Source organism: Nilaparvata lugens, chromosome 1, assembly GCF_014356525.2.
Source record: "Nilaparvata lugens isolate BPH chromosome 1, ASM1435652v1, whole genome shotgun sequence".
In the NCBI taxonomy this organism is placed as follows: domain Eukaryota; kingdom Metazoa; phylum Arthropoda; class Insecta; order Hemiptera; family Delphacidae; genus Nilaparvata; species Nilaparvata lugens.
This window is the reverse complement of record NC_052504.1, coordinates 30,972,659-30,987,751: the sequence shown is the minus strand read 5'-3', so window position 1 is coordinate 30,987,751 and position 15,093 is coordinate 30,972,659. Positions and strand designations below refer to the sequence as shown.

The following is a 15,093-nucleotide window of genomic DNA, read 5'->3' as shown; positions in this document are numbered from 1 at the left end:
AAATCAGACTATAGAATTATTCATCATAAATCAGGTGGCTGACAAGTGGATGTAAGTGAACTTATTGCAGCATGACAATAAATTAGTTTTGTAGGCTACCTTACCTTATTATTTTCAAAACACATTATAACTTTGAAGCCGATATCACATAACACATCATAAATTAACAGATATCGTTTTTGGTCGTAGCTAGAAATAACCTAAAAACACCATGAATCTGAAATAGACACAATCTGAAAGTTTTCAATACGATGCGTGACATCACTTTTGTGACGTAAAGGTGGGTTAATTTGGCAGTAGATATTGGCTTCAGAGGCTAGACATCCCAGCGTGTCTATTCTATAACTGGTCTAAGGTTTCAATCAGGTACTCTTGTAGATGAGAATACTGCGTGAGGCCGTGAGGTCTACTGTTCATAAAACTACTAGTATTCTAACAATCATAATATACTCATTTTCTTAATTTCAAGTTGAATAGAAAAAATCTTTTACAAAAAAGACCCAGTTTGTCGTAGCTCTACAATGTCGTTATACCGCTTTGTCGGGGTTCCGGAATATTCAAGTACAGCGTTCCCAGTTCTGTGATTCTGATTTCTGCTGAACAAGTTGCAGCTGCGGAGCTGAACAACATTCACCGGATGGATCAGCTTTTTGTTGAATACAATAATAATAATAAATTTATAGTAAATTTTGTAATTTGTTGGTGACATTGAACAATATAATTTTGACACTTTATTGTAATGTAATGTTGAATATAAACATTTCATTGTTGGGTAAGTACTGTATTCAAATAACATTTTTGGCCGTTATTTATTTTTTTTTGAAACCGTACTGTAAAAGCAGAAAAATATTAATAAAGTTAAATTATATTATAAGGTTAGCAGATCAACACAACATCAATTGTGATTTCATTTAGATCTATATTGTGCACTTTAAATTCCAATATTATTTCAAAATATGAGAGATCAAGAAACAAGCCAGACTATAACTTAACCCTAGAAAGACAACACAAAACAAGCAACGTTTAAATACAACATTGGGTTACACATAAGGCATAACCCCTGAGATAACAGAATCAAACTCGATTGTTTTGGACGTTCAGGTGCCCACTGTTAAGGAAAGATAACCCTTATCGCAATCTATAGATCACCTTCAACAAATACAGATATATTTCTCAATGGTTTAAATGATTGCTTGCATTCTATTAGAAACCGACCCAACATAATTTTTGCAGGTGACTTAAATATTCATTTAAATAAAAATAATTTAGTTGCAAACGAGTATTTCGAAATTTTATCTCTTAATGGTTTGAAATCCTTTATAAATAAACCTACTAGAATTCAAAACGGATCAGAATCATGTATAGATCACATATTTTTCAAAAATTCTAACTTTAATCCCAATAATGTAATGAGTTCAATAATAAAAACAAATATTACCGATCACTTTTGTGTCAGCATCCACATAGATTTAAACACAGACCTTATTAGTACTGTAAAACCTAATCATTCATTTTCAAAAATAGACTATAATCAATTGCTATTATCAATAGAAACTGAAAAGTGGGATGACTTATTAGAAGCTAATTTCCACGTTAACGAACTAATGAACATTTTTACAAATAAAATATCTGATCACATTGAACGTGCTACTGTCAGAGTAAATATCTCTCATAGATTCCAACCTCTTAAACCTTGGATCACACGTGGTCTTATAAACTCAATTAGAAATCGTGACAGGATGTTTAAAACACTAACCAAACAACCTTTCAATACAATATTGAAGGAGGAATATATGGCTTATAGAAATTTTCTCAATAAACTACTAAAACAAAGTAAATGTGATTACTATAAAAGCAAAATAAAAATAATACTAAACAAATTTGGGAAACTCTGAATGAAATGTTAGGAAAAAAAAAGAAGTACTTAATCTCCAAAACTTGATGCCGATGTACTTAATCAACATTTTGCACAGGTCGGAATAATCTATGCTGAAAATTTGAAAAAAAATAATCCCATCTCAACTGCAGGTAACAAATTCAAAGATTCATTTTTGCAGAATTCCCATGAATCGTTTTTCCTAACACCTACAAATGAAGAGGAAGTCTCCACCACTTTGAAATCTTTGAAAACTAACGCAGCTCCAGGTGTGGACAGAATTAATAATAAATGCTTGATAATTATTTGGCCATTTATTGTCAGACCTTTGACAATAATAATAAATCGTTGTTTTTTGGAGGGTCATTTTCCAGATAGTTTGAAATTAGCAAATATTATACCCTTACATAAATCGGGTGACCCTTCAAATCCATCAAATTACCGTCCTATCAGTATGTTGAGCAGTTTTTCTAAAATATTTGAAAGATTAATTAAAACCCGTCTAGTTACCTATTTACAAAAACATAATATCATTCATAAACATCAATTTGGTTTATCAATCAAATAAAAGTACAAGAGATGCAATTTCTCTTCTAACCCAGACGATTTCTAATAATTTTAATAATAATATGAAAACCATAGCCATATTTTTAGACCTTGCCAAAGCTTTTGACACTGTCCCTCATTCTAAACTTCTAACAAAAATAGAAAAGCTAGGCATTCGTGGAGTACCCCTCAAACTTTTCACCAGCTATCTAAACAATAGACATCAATTCCTCAAAATTGACAACAAAACTAGTTGCAAAGAACTCTCTGAATACGGCCTACCGCAGGGTACAGTACTATCACCAATTCTTTTTCTTGTATACATCAACGATCTTATCAAACTAGAAATAGAGAATTGTGTGACAATCTCCTTTGCGGATGACACGTCATTGTTATTCACTGGAACTACATGGGAGGAGGCCAAGGATAAATCAGAAACTGGTCTTAAAATTATAAAATCCTGGCTTGATAATCATATCTTAACCTTGAATATAAATAAAAGTAACTTTATGACATTTTTTAACCAACTGCTGCTGGTCAGCCATATGCTCTTGACAACATCATTATACATAATTTAAAATTGTCCAGACACTAAATGTTCTTGCTCCAAGTTGAAAAAACAGAAACATGTTAAATATCTTGGCATAATTGTTGACCAACATTTACGATGGGATGTTCACATAAACACCACTTGTAATAAACTTAAACATTGGATAAGTAAATTTCGCAATATCAGCCAAGTTAGTGACAAAGAGGTTTCAAAGCTTATATATTTTGCTTATATACAATCTTACCTGGGATATGGGATAAGAATATGGGGTGGATCTTATTCTAATCATATAGATAAAATTTTTGTTATTCAAAAAACCCTAATCAAAGCCATACTAGGAAAACCTAGACGCTATCCAAGTGAAAATCTTTCTCTTGAATTCAAGGTTCTAACAGTAAGACAGCTATATATCAAAATTCTCATAACTTATATAAATGAACATAAAGATCTATTCAATTTGCGTGAATCTACTTATAATCTTCGTCCCTCATCCATAACTTTTCAGGTTGCTGACACTAATTTGTCCATTTGCAGAAAACAATTTTCATACATTGCATCTAAACTCATTAATAAAATCCCTCATCATTTCATCACCAATAAATTGAGTAAAAAGCTGGTAAGAGATATAAATGAATAGTTATCTTCGAATGACATTAGTTTTTAAATATCTGCTACTAAAACTAAGCCAATTTTATCCATTTTTTTCTCTTGAGAAATAGATTAATTTAATTCTATTAGGTATCCCTCTTCTTTCTTTCCTGTCCTTTCTGTTCTCTCTTTACCTTCTTCCTTTTCCTCTCTTTTTCTTTTTAAGTTAAGTAACTTTTTTTCTAAGTTTAAGAAGTTTAATATTTTTCTATCAGTTATTATTTTTCCTTTCACTGTAATTAGTTTAATATTTTTTATTAATTAGTTTATCTTTTATCCTGAAATTTAAAATATCTAGATTTTTAACACTCGGCCCCTGCGCACAGGTTCTTTAACCTTGCGGGGACCTTCCTTATATTCATTGTATAATTCAATTTTATACTGTAATACATCATTCTAATGTAATTCTATTTCTATGTTTCTGATTTTCTGTTGATGTTATTATTATTAAGGATAAATAAACGATTTTGATTTTTTTTTGATTTGATAACCCCAACTTGAAAATATCTAAAAAAATTACTACTAGATCCATTTTTTACACTGTTTTTCATGATCAACCTTTCAAGTATCATCTTTTGATATCTTACGTGATTTTCCAAATTTCATTAACGAGATGAATTTAAATTAATAATATCAAATAACCTTATGGGCCACCAAATTTTATACTTTATGCAGCTCAAAAATTAATACCCATAATTTTCTATTCGATTGTCATGATTAGTATTCAGTCTGTTAAAAAACATGTTGATAACGTGTCTATGAACTATAAATATCAATTTAGAAAGGTCTCAATTTGAAAAATCTGGTGTGGTACACTCACACAACTTTCCTTGTTCATTGAACTGTAAGCCCCATTCTTAAACGAGAATAATTCAGGGGAATAACATAATGACGATTGGCGGCAACATATTTGAAACTACGATCAGACTTCTGTATTTATGTGTATATTATAATAATTGTTTTCAGAGTACTTTTTCCTTTGTGTAAATTGTGAAATTTGATTATTTTTTTAAAAGTCGTCAAAACAGCTGTTCTACAGATGAAAATATCTCGTCTATGTGTTCCTTTTATGAACTGCTCTACCTACCTAGCTCATGCACGAGAAGGAGGTTACTAAAGTTAAATAGGTAGGTGAAATGTTAGGGAATTTTCAAAAATATGATATAACTAGAATAGAAAATGATAATGTACTATATAAGGTGAATAAAGATAATAAGGCTAACACAGGTTTAGAATCTGTAGAGCTTGCTGAAGAATCTAATTGTGAATATAGATGAAAAATGTGCTCTTATGTTATTTTTAAACACTCTACTAATATTATCATTGATAAGTTTGAGCATATTTCTAAATATGAATTTATAATTTGGATCGTATACATAAATAATATTCGAAAATGAGCAACATTTTCGAGCAAAGCTCAATAATTGAATCAACTATACACTAAAGACAACAGGGGTTTACGCATAACCCCAAGGAATTTTTTCACCCACTTCTGACCGACTTACAGCTTCTAAATCGCGTGTGCAGGAAGTTGATGGACTAGTTAGAGAATACAAAAAATCCCAGATCTGCAAGTTTACTGCAGCCAAGGTTACAATAGAAAATATAATGATCTGGGGTTACGCATAGTCCCTGTTGTCTTTCTAGGGTTAAGATCTGTTATTTATCAAAGTGAATTTGCCAAAGATAAGACCTGATGCGAAAGCTGAAGAGGCAAGTACCGACCAGGTACCTACTAACAGCCTATCACGGTCTCTTCCATATTCACATTAACTATAATTATTATGGTATTGTGATCTGGGGCCATGTAGGAGCATGTGAAAGAATTCTCCTGCTGCAGAAAAAAGTTCTTCGCATCAGCCTATCAGTGGTGCACCTCGCTTTGAACTCTGTATGCCAATCTTTAAAAGACTGCAAGTGCTAACTGTCTTCAGTCAATACATCTACAGCTCATTGCTGCAGCTGAGAGGGGAACTCCACAGGTTTCAGGTGAAAGGTATATTACATCAGTACATCACCAGGTGGCGCACTGATATCGACAAGCCATACTCCAAATTTCCCCGTTCACATAGCAGCTACATCATTCAAGCTCTAAAAATTTACAAAAGACTGCCACAGAATGTCACTATATATTGTCATCCACTGGACCTCACTATATATTGATGTAGTTGTTACATTTTGTATTCAATACCACACTTGGCATTGTTCTGATTATTCAATTGTAGGACACAATTTTTCAACGATTGTGAGTAGCATGTAAATTAGTAAACTGAATCTGTGGGTGGAACTGCAACTTGGTGGTGTTGATTCAAGCATTCCATTTGCTACATTCCAACCACAATAATAAGAATTTAATGCTACATAGTTTGAATTTTTTTCTAGCCAAAACTAGGTATTGATGTAGTATACAAAATCTTATTTATTTAAAATGTTTTACAGATTCATCTATCTGAAATGGACTCGAACCGCTCATCGGATGCATCTTCTTCAATTGCAGAATTTCTAGAAAAGGAGAAAATATGCCAGGTAATCACTGCTTTAAAATTTTGTATCTGCCATATTATTTTTTCTCAAGAATATCAGTTTCTTAGTCAAGTGTTGCTCATGTTTTTCTTTAAAAATTAATAAATGCTCTGTACTTACAATTTTTGTACCATTCAAAGTAATCTGAAATACTTTTAATTTTATCGTCTCCTACTTGAACCATCAAGAGTTCATGTCTGATGGTCTCATCATGAATGTATTTTAAATGATTAATATTTTGGTCGAAATGTATAATTATTGAATGTCATACTAATTTTGAAATAATAAAAAGGTGAAAACGTTTGTTCCAAATTAACTTATAATAGAAGATAGTTCAATCTATGCTATTTCTCTTTTCAATTTTTCTTCTCTTATTATTATTATTATATTATTATTATTATATTATTATTATTATTATTATATTATTATTATTATTATTATTATTATTATTATTGATGAACGTAGTTATGACAATTCAAATTAAATTTCAAAGCTATGATCATGTTATTATGTTGAATAATCCAGTATTTTCTATCACAATTTGGTTTTCATGAGAAACATTTGTGTCAACTAGGAAACATTTTTGTTTCATTTGAAACTTCATTTGAGGAACTTATCCTCCTCAATAGAAATGGGTTTATTTATTTTTCAATCCAATCTCAACTAATGTGTTGCCTGGACTTATTCCAATTCTGTTTTGCTATATTCCTAATTCATCGGCATCCGATGCTCTACCATCGTACTTTCTCTGATTTAAATTTCATGAAGTACCTAATTCAATCTCTTTTATTTTGCTTGAAGCAATAATCATATATTGTATTACTGGTACCAGTATGTGTTTCAAAGATCCCTGTGTTAACTCTTGAGAGATTTTATTCGGTTTCCAAATTTTGTAGAAATGACAGTCTTTCAGTCATGCGTGATTCCTGTAAAACTTGTGAGTAGCGTAGATATGTACAGTCATAAATAAATAAATTTTTGTTGTCATTAACCAACATTGGCAATAGACAAAGTCAAAACTAATACTAGGCATTATATAAGTCAGAAGGATATGAGATAATTTATTTGAAAGTATGTATGGTATACATATATAAACACAAACAACTATATCTGAAGTAAACCTAGAAGATCTCAAATATTCATCACTGTACAAACACAGTACTAAACAATGCCAAGTCAATATGGTTGAAATAAGGAAGAAAAGTTTAAAAAATCAAGGGATCAAATATCAATAATCATATCGGAATCGATATGTCTAATAAAACGCTTCTGAGAAAGTACATGTTTTCTTATTTTAGAATCGAAGTTGAATCTATTCAACAAATTCATGGGTTTGAGTGGAATTCAATGGAATTTCTAACGTCTATCGTATATATGAAGGAATGTCTATAATAAATCAATATTCATTTTCTTGTACCGGAAATTTCAGTAATTTCATTCTGATCTTCATTACTGGTTTATAGAATTTATCATCATATGCATTTTTATTCCAGGTGGCCACAAATGATGCTATTTCTTCGCTGAGGGTGATGCCCACATAAATTGTTCATGAGTTTCTAATGATATCAATGTTTTGTCCCTGATATTTTTGTATCATCATAAAAAACTTCAAAACTTCTAAAGTAAATACTAGATTTTATACAGAAATTTATTTCGAACAAAAATCTCATGAGAAATGTTCCAAAAATGGTCTGCTTTAAACTTTTAATTTAAAAGTAAAATCACTTTATGGACAAAACATTTTCACAGCACTTTCCTCAAGTCACAATTTCCTTCATTATATACGATTTGTGTATTGTTTTCCACACTTTAGTGTTCACTGGAACTTTTAAAAAGTAATCCACTGTTGACCACACAGTTTTAAATTTGTTTTGTTGTATTTTACTTTTCTAGGATTCGCACAAACAAACTGAAATTGCTGGCACAAATTCTCACATAGATTGTGTAGTATCGGCACATGATAATAAAAACTGCTCCATTTCATCAGGTATGCAACTTAATAACAGTAGGCCTATTGATTAATTATTCTTGAAATGTATTTATAAAATATTATTATAATACCCTTTTTTGAAACTAATAAAATAATAGATTAAAAATACAAAATAATTATAATATATAATCAATATATTTATTAATTATTATTGTATATTTCTTCTCTTGTTATTTTAATCTTTTGAGGATTGAAAGCCTCTCGCTCAACTTTTTTCTCATTAAATGTAGTTTAAGAAGTTAGTTTTAGTTTCTGTGACTTTTGTGCAGACCAAGTTTCATTCGTAGCAATAAGTCTACTCAGGAATGTTTTCCGAATAGTGCCTCAATTCCTGCCTTCATTGGAAAATTTCTTCAATCCATTTTAAATTGATAACGAATTTTGTTCATCTTGTTCATTTTGTCTAGTTATTTAAGTTATGAATAATAGTAAGATGCACGCAGAGCTTTAAAGTGAATTGAATTGATTATTTTTTGTATCAGTGTCACCTACTTTCTTTGTTCATTTATGTACTGGATACTATTCTATCAACAGATAAAAACCCCTAATTTATTTTTCTTTTCTTTTAGCAGATGAAGAAATCGGAAGCCTGTTATGTCAAATGAAGGAATTGTTATCGCCTGTTGACTTTGACTATTTGGGTTAGTATAAATTTCATACATTGCTTGGACTTTCCATCACAATCTTACTCCATTCACCTTCAAGATTATTCCTCGAAGTATTTGCCATGAAGGCATAATTTGTGTTAGATGAGACTAATGTTTGTGTTATGAACAAATCTAGCTGAGTTCTATTTGCTACCTATAACTTAGAACTCGGCTGTTAGGAACAAAGTTGAGCTCAGCCGAGCTACTTTCCTACAATAATTAATAAATATGGTCCAAAAACTCAGGGGCACAAATAGTGTTCTGCGTAAAACTATAAACTTCAGCATTAGCGTTGCAATAGTCCTATGCAGTAATTGTAGTTGATTACAATTGGTGTAATCCATGAATAACGTAATAATACATCATTATAGACAGAAAGTTTTATAATTAAAGATAAGAAACTTACAATGATCGAACTTATTAAAATATTCTATCGAACTGCAAATATCTATAACTATAGTATAGAATATCGCTTATATGTACATAAAACAATTGTCAGCCTGACTTCAATATACCATTAAATCTGTACATGGATTTCCGTAGTTTCTCAAGAACACATTAATATTTTCAAATGTATGTCTTATATGTTAAAAGGTTGATTTAATTGTGTATCTTATTTTTCATTCCATAGTCTATACATCACATTAAATATTGAATGGATATCTACTTATAATCGGAAATGTTTCATTTGTCATTCAATAATGGACTCTCTATTTAAATTTTTATTTGGATCAATTACATCTATTCTCTAAAAACTGTTAGTAGAAAATAATTTGTTACAGTTTTGTGACTGTGATGAGATTTCAACATCTTGAAATCCTTGCATTATTTAAATACCTACTACATTTATCCATTATGTTTTTTCCAGACGCTCATGAAGGTCGATCTGTTGAAGATTTATTGAAAGAAGCCAGAGAACTCATGCGAACTTCGCCATTATACAATCATCTTGAAAAAAACTCAATCTGCATTGATGCTCTAGACAACCATAAGTTGATTGATTCTCCTACTTCTCCGGCCAAAGAAGAATATGTTTCTCAAACGCAAAACTTGAAAGGTACCGGATCAAACATTTCAGAATTATCAATCTTCTTGAATTTCTCGATCAAAAAACTGTCATTTTTTGTTGTCATTGAATAATCTATGTTTATTTTTTCTGTTATAAATTAATTGTTGAATACATTTAATACATCATGATGACTTCTGAGATACATAAATTTTAATGTGTTTTAGCTTTCTGATCGTTTATTGTTATCCCTTCCAGTTTATCCTGAGCTGCTTCATCTAGAAATTTAGATAATAAAAACCCTTTTCCAATGTGAGAAACAATTTGAATACTCTTGAGTCTCTAATGTATTGAATCAACAAGAGTCTTTAATGAATGAATTTGGCTCTTTATGCTATAGGTTCACCAAGTAATAATAGGTTTACGTATATCCACTTCAATTCACAATTAGAATATTCAATTCTCAATATTGACTAGTACTTTTATTCATATTATTTTTAAGTGGCTGTTCTCTGGTCTATTTGGCTCAATTTCATACAGTTTCATCCAGTAAATTGAAAAAAATATATACTAAAACCATCTAGCACGTGTGTAGCACCTATCAATTTATAATCAACTCATCATATATATTATTCTATAATCACTAAAAATCATAATCCTACCCCCAATGCAAAACAATAAGAATCAAGCTTATTAAATAGTTATTTCTCTACAAGGTTTTGACGAATTATACAGATTGGTATGTGTTATCACAAATATGCAGAGCGTTTTTAAAAAGTCGCCTAGGTTTTGAAATTTCATAATTATTACGAGTGAGTAACTGCCAGTCAGAAAAGCATGGAGTTTGCATAATTATGTTCTCTTTGTTGTTATATTATTTATTTCACAAAAATGCATATTCGAGAGCACCAATATGAATATTGGTTCATAATATAAATATTGGAGCACCAATGCTTGCTTCTCTGTCATTCCTATAATTATGGCTTTTTAAAGCGAGTTTTATTCATTTTTGCAAGAGCTTCCTCTCATATAGAGTGCCTTAGAAGTCACTACTCATTAGGTTTTTTCATAATCTTTATGATGGATGGTGTTTTTTGGGCCATCTTGTATCATGATTTTGAAGGCAAATATCTGTTAACTTATTTTAGAAAATTATATTTTTGTTGCAGGAGTTGCTGGTGGCACTAGTAGAATAAGTGAGTTGGACATGGAGAGAATGCAGGAAGCCTATACAGAAGAGATAAAAAGACTGAATTTAACAATCGAGCTTCTTCAATTGAAGGTGATTGCCGTTTTATTCAATGTACGAATATGTAATGTAATATGCCGTAATATTTCATTATCGTAATGTGTAATATTGCTGTTATATTATTATAATTATTTTCGGCTTATGCGATAAAAGTCTTTATCCTCACAATATTTATGCTAGTGGTAATTGAAACAGTATAATTTGCACCAGAATACAATACAGTTACTCATTTACAATGTTTTGTATTAACAGATAATATAATAAATAGAAGCATTGGCTTATACACGTACAGGATAGGAAATCCATGAATGACGCATCATCACGACTGAGCTACTGGACTGATCAACTTGGTATTTTGCATATAGATTTTCAATTTACCGACGATGATTATAGACCTATTTTAAACTCTTCAATATTTCAGTAGGTTCAGCTTTCAGTTTGTTTAGTTTTTAATTTGACTCTAGCAGAGCACGGGATACCTGATAGTTTTGTAATAATCTAACAAATTTCCTACACATAGCCTACCTATTATGATCGAAAGGTTTTGAAATCTGAGCTTTCTCCGCAACTATCTATTCTTATCATAGAAATTGTAGAATTAAATTGGTTATTCACATGGTTTTGCATACACCTCAACAACTTTATTCCCAAACTTTTTCATCCATAGTAGAAGTTCATAATATAAATTCAATAATTTCTATTTCAGCTTGCTAAATACGAAGCCGAAAACATGCCTGATTGTGCAGGTGATAGGGAGGCAGTTGCAAAGGATTCGGACGGCGCGGACCGCCTGAAAGCTGAGATACACACTCAGGAGCGACTCATTGCCGGATATCAGAAGGAAAACCAGAGACTCTTCCAACAAATAACAGCCGCTAAGGTAGGATTCATCAAGTCCTTCATTAAATAGTCTTAAGTGTTTCAATTGATTTTCTGATTCTCTTTTACATAAAATATCCATTATCATTCGTGTGAAATACTCAAAGTTATTTATGAATAATAAAACTATTTATATGCATGTAATGTTTGTATTTTTAGAACTCGTCCTGAATAAATTTTATAGTTACTTGACTTTTGGCACATGAATGGAACTATCTCAACCCCAATTTGAAAGTTTTTCTCATCTGCTGGATTTCAGATTTCTTGATCGATCTATTCGATCTTGATCTTCGAATTTGTGTTAAATGCTTGATATCTTGGCTTTCTTCTTGTAACAGTGACCGTATTTCAGGATATTTCTCTGTCTTCTTTGTGACAGTTCTCTTCCTAGTTAAGAATTTGAAATTGAATATGCAAAACTCCAGAGAATCCAGCATCAACGAAAAATCTAAAGGTATGTGAAATTATCTACTTTTGTCACCTCTGTAGTTTCTTAAACTATCGTTTTTCACCATTATATCAACTAAGATCGTTATTTACTTTGATCTGATCTGAAGCTTTGATAGAAACTAGCACTTTTCAAATTATTGGAAAAGATGTTATCAGAATAGACAAATACAGGGTCTGTATAATAAGTAACCGGACTGACCTCAAGAAATTTTTTATTGGCGAAATATGTGCAATATTTCATTAGATATTTACAAAGTAGCCCTATTGGAGTCGATAACACGCTGATAACGGATTTTCAAATCTCTGAACGCTCCCTGGAAGTCGGCAACCACTATGCTGTCTAGAGCCCTCGTCGTAGCACGTTGAACGTTTTCCAGAGTCCCGAACCGCGTCCCCTTGAGTTGTCTCTTGATCTTGGGGAACACAAAGAAGTCCGGTGGTGCCATATCTGGGCTGTAAGGAGGATGTGGCAACGTTACCCTCGACTGTTTGGCCAACTGCTCGGTGACGAGCAGGCAGGTGTGCGATGGATCATTGTCGTGATGGAGGATCCACGAATCGGCAATCCCCGGACGGACTCGACGAACCTGAGCGGTTAGTCAACGGAGCACCTCTCTGTAGTACTGGTCGTTTACAGTTTGGCCGGGTGGCACAAACACTTTGTGAACGGCGAGTTCTACAGAGAGGTGCTCCGTCTTCTAACCGCCCGGGTTCATCGAGTCCGTCCGAGGATTGCCGATTCGTGGATCCTCCATCACGACAATGCTCCATCGCACACCTGTATGTTGGTGGACATTTTGAAAATAATAGAAGATATTTCCATTGATGAATATCGTTTCCAACGATAAATTTTCAAGATTAATCATAAGTCTCGTTTCAAATAACGAAAAGAAATGGGCAAATCAATTGAATGTGACTTGTAATACATATGAGAATATGAATATGTATACATAATACGTATATTGAATAAGTCATACATACTCTAGTATCTAAATGAACTACCATAGTTTTTATTTATTTATTCATACATTGATACATAGGTTACAATATCATTCTCAACTATGAATGATTGGAAAAGGAACAACAGACTAAAAGTCCAAAACTGTTCCTTTCCCTTAATTTTGGATAGAAATTGTCCAAAAATAGGTTATGTTGATCACTCTATAAGTTTTGTCTTTATTTGAATGGGTTAATCCCCGCTTATTCTTATTTTATCTCTATATCTGCTTAGTATTGATGATATTTTGTATCTTAATATCTCATGTATTTTTTGTAATTCCAGTTATAAAGGAAATTAATGTAATATTAATTATAGGTACGGTAGTGGTTTTATCAAGTATAAGAGTAGCGTATACTTTTTTACATGCAGTAAACATAATAGTTTTTTACTTTTTAAAGCCCCATTTTACCTGTTTACTTGATGTGTACCGATTATCCTTTATTTAGTGATGGTAGGTCATCTACTCGAACATCCGCTTTCAAACATTAGTTTGGAAAATACTTTTTTAAAATAATGCTCATTATAGTTTTTAATATTGTTCAGTTTGATAGGTATCTATTATTTAGATTAAATAATTTGAAAAGAAAATTAGAATGGATTCTTTGACACATTAATATATATTGATATAGCAACCAATCAATACCATTCAATCACACTGGAAAGAAACAATTTATTTAATATAATTTATTAGAGTACTTGAATTTTTAATATGCAACAAATAGTACTCCTGATGAAATAAATTTCATGGGGACAAACAAGGAACATCTGAAATAAAATGATTAGTACAAGTATTTCATCAGCAATTTCCTAATCTGAATTCAAATAAGCAGCAATAAAAAATGTATTTCCGGAGTATATCAATGCACATCAAAATACGGTACATAATAAATTTTATTACTTTTGCAAATAAACTGACAGATTGATAGAACTGAAAACCATCATTTTTTTATTAAATATGATTATTATTAAAATTATTAGCAATGAATTCATTTAAGGATCATTTAGAGCCGGTTTCCGAGCTCGGGATTTAGCTAAGCTCTAGACTTTGAACAGCTGGAGTCAGAAAAGTGGCTTTCCGAAACGGGGCGTAGTCGCTGTCATTGTCAAAGTCACTTTTAAATTCAATTTCGAAAAACTAGATAATTGTAAACAAAATGAAATAAAGAGAAAATAGTGTAAAGATTCAGCTATTTTGAATTATTTGGGAATGTTTAATTTCGCCAAGGAAAAACGTTTCCAATTACAGAAATGAGAAAATAAAGATTGTCATAAAAACTGCGACTACGCCTCGTTTCGGAAAGCCAATTTTCTGACTCCAGCTGTTTAAAGCTAGCTGTTTAATCTAGAGCTCGGCTAAATTCCGAGCTCGGAAACAAGCCCTCAAAATTAATAAACAAATTAGTAACTTATATGAGAATGGTAAGTACAAAATAAATGCATTTCAAATTCATAGACACTCCAATATCAATAAAGTAATATTGTATTCACTAAAATTCATTACTTTCGAGTTCTATTCAGCATGATAACCTAACCTAGTGAAGTGGAAACCAATCAGCCATAGCCATTTAGTGATAACATGTAGGTGTGGTAAGCGAAATTCTTTATCAAATAAGGACACAACTAAACATAACAATTTAATTATTTCAACTTGACAATTCAATTAAATTAATTTTTTCAACTTTTAGTTCTTGATATCGCTTTTTCGCAAAGCTCTTTTCCTAAAATATGA

The 15,093-nt window shown here is 31.4% G+C and overlaps 2 protein-coding genes across 3 annotated transcripts in view; both read left to right on the top strand.

The window, feature by feature from the left end:
• Positions 1 to 387: 387 nt before the first annotated feature.
• LOC120349962 lies at positions 388 to 10,021 on the top strand. Its single transcript, XM_039421640.1, has 6 exons — positions 388 to 772; positions 6,060 to 6,146; positions 8,037 to 8,130; positions 8,706 to 8,774; positions 9,649 to 9,837; positions 10,014 to 10,021. Exons 2-6 carry the CDS (start codon positions 6,075 to 6,077, stop codon positions 10,019 to 10,021), a joined length of 432 nt encoding a protein of 143 aa, XP_039277574.1. The 5' UTR covers positions 388 to 772; positions 6,060 to 6,074.
• A 937-nt stretch (positions 10,022 to 10,958) lies between these two features.
• The window catches only part of LOC111052853 (carboxypeptidase B), a 65,756-nt gene continuing 61,621 nt past the window's right edge, over positions 10,959 to 15,093 (top strand). For both annotated transcript variants that reach the window (XM_039425469.1, XM_039425477.1), the window contains exons 1-2: positions 10,959 to 11,068; positions 11,742 to 11,915. In XM_039425469.1, coding sequence (XP_039281403.1) covers positions 10,994 to 11,068; positions 11,742 to 11,915 — 249 coding nt within the window. In that variant the 5' untranslated portion in view covers positions 10,959 to 10,993. The remainder of the gene's footprint in view (positions 11,069 to 11,741; positions 11,916 to 15,093) is intronic.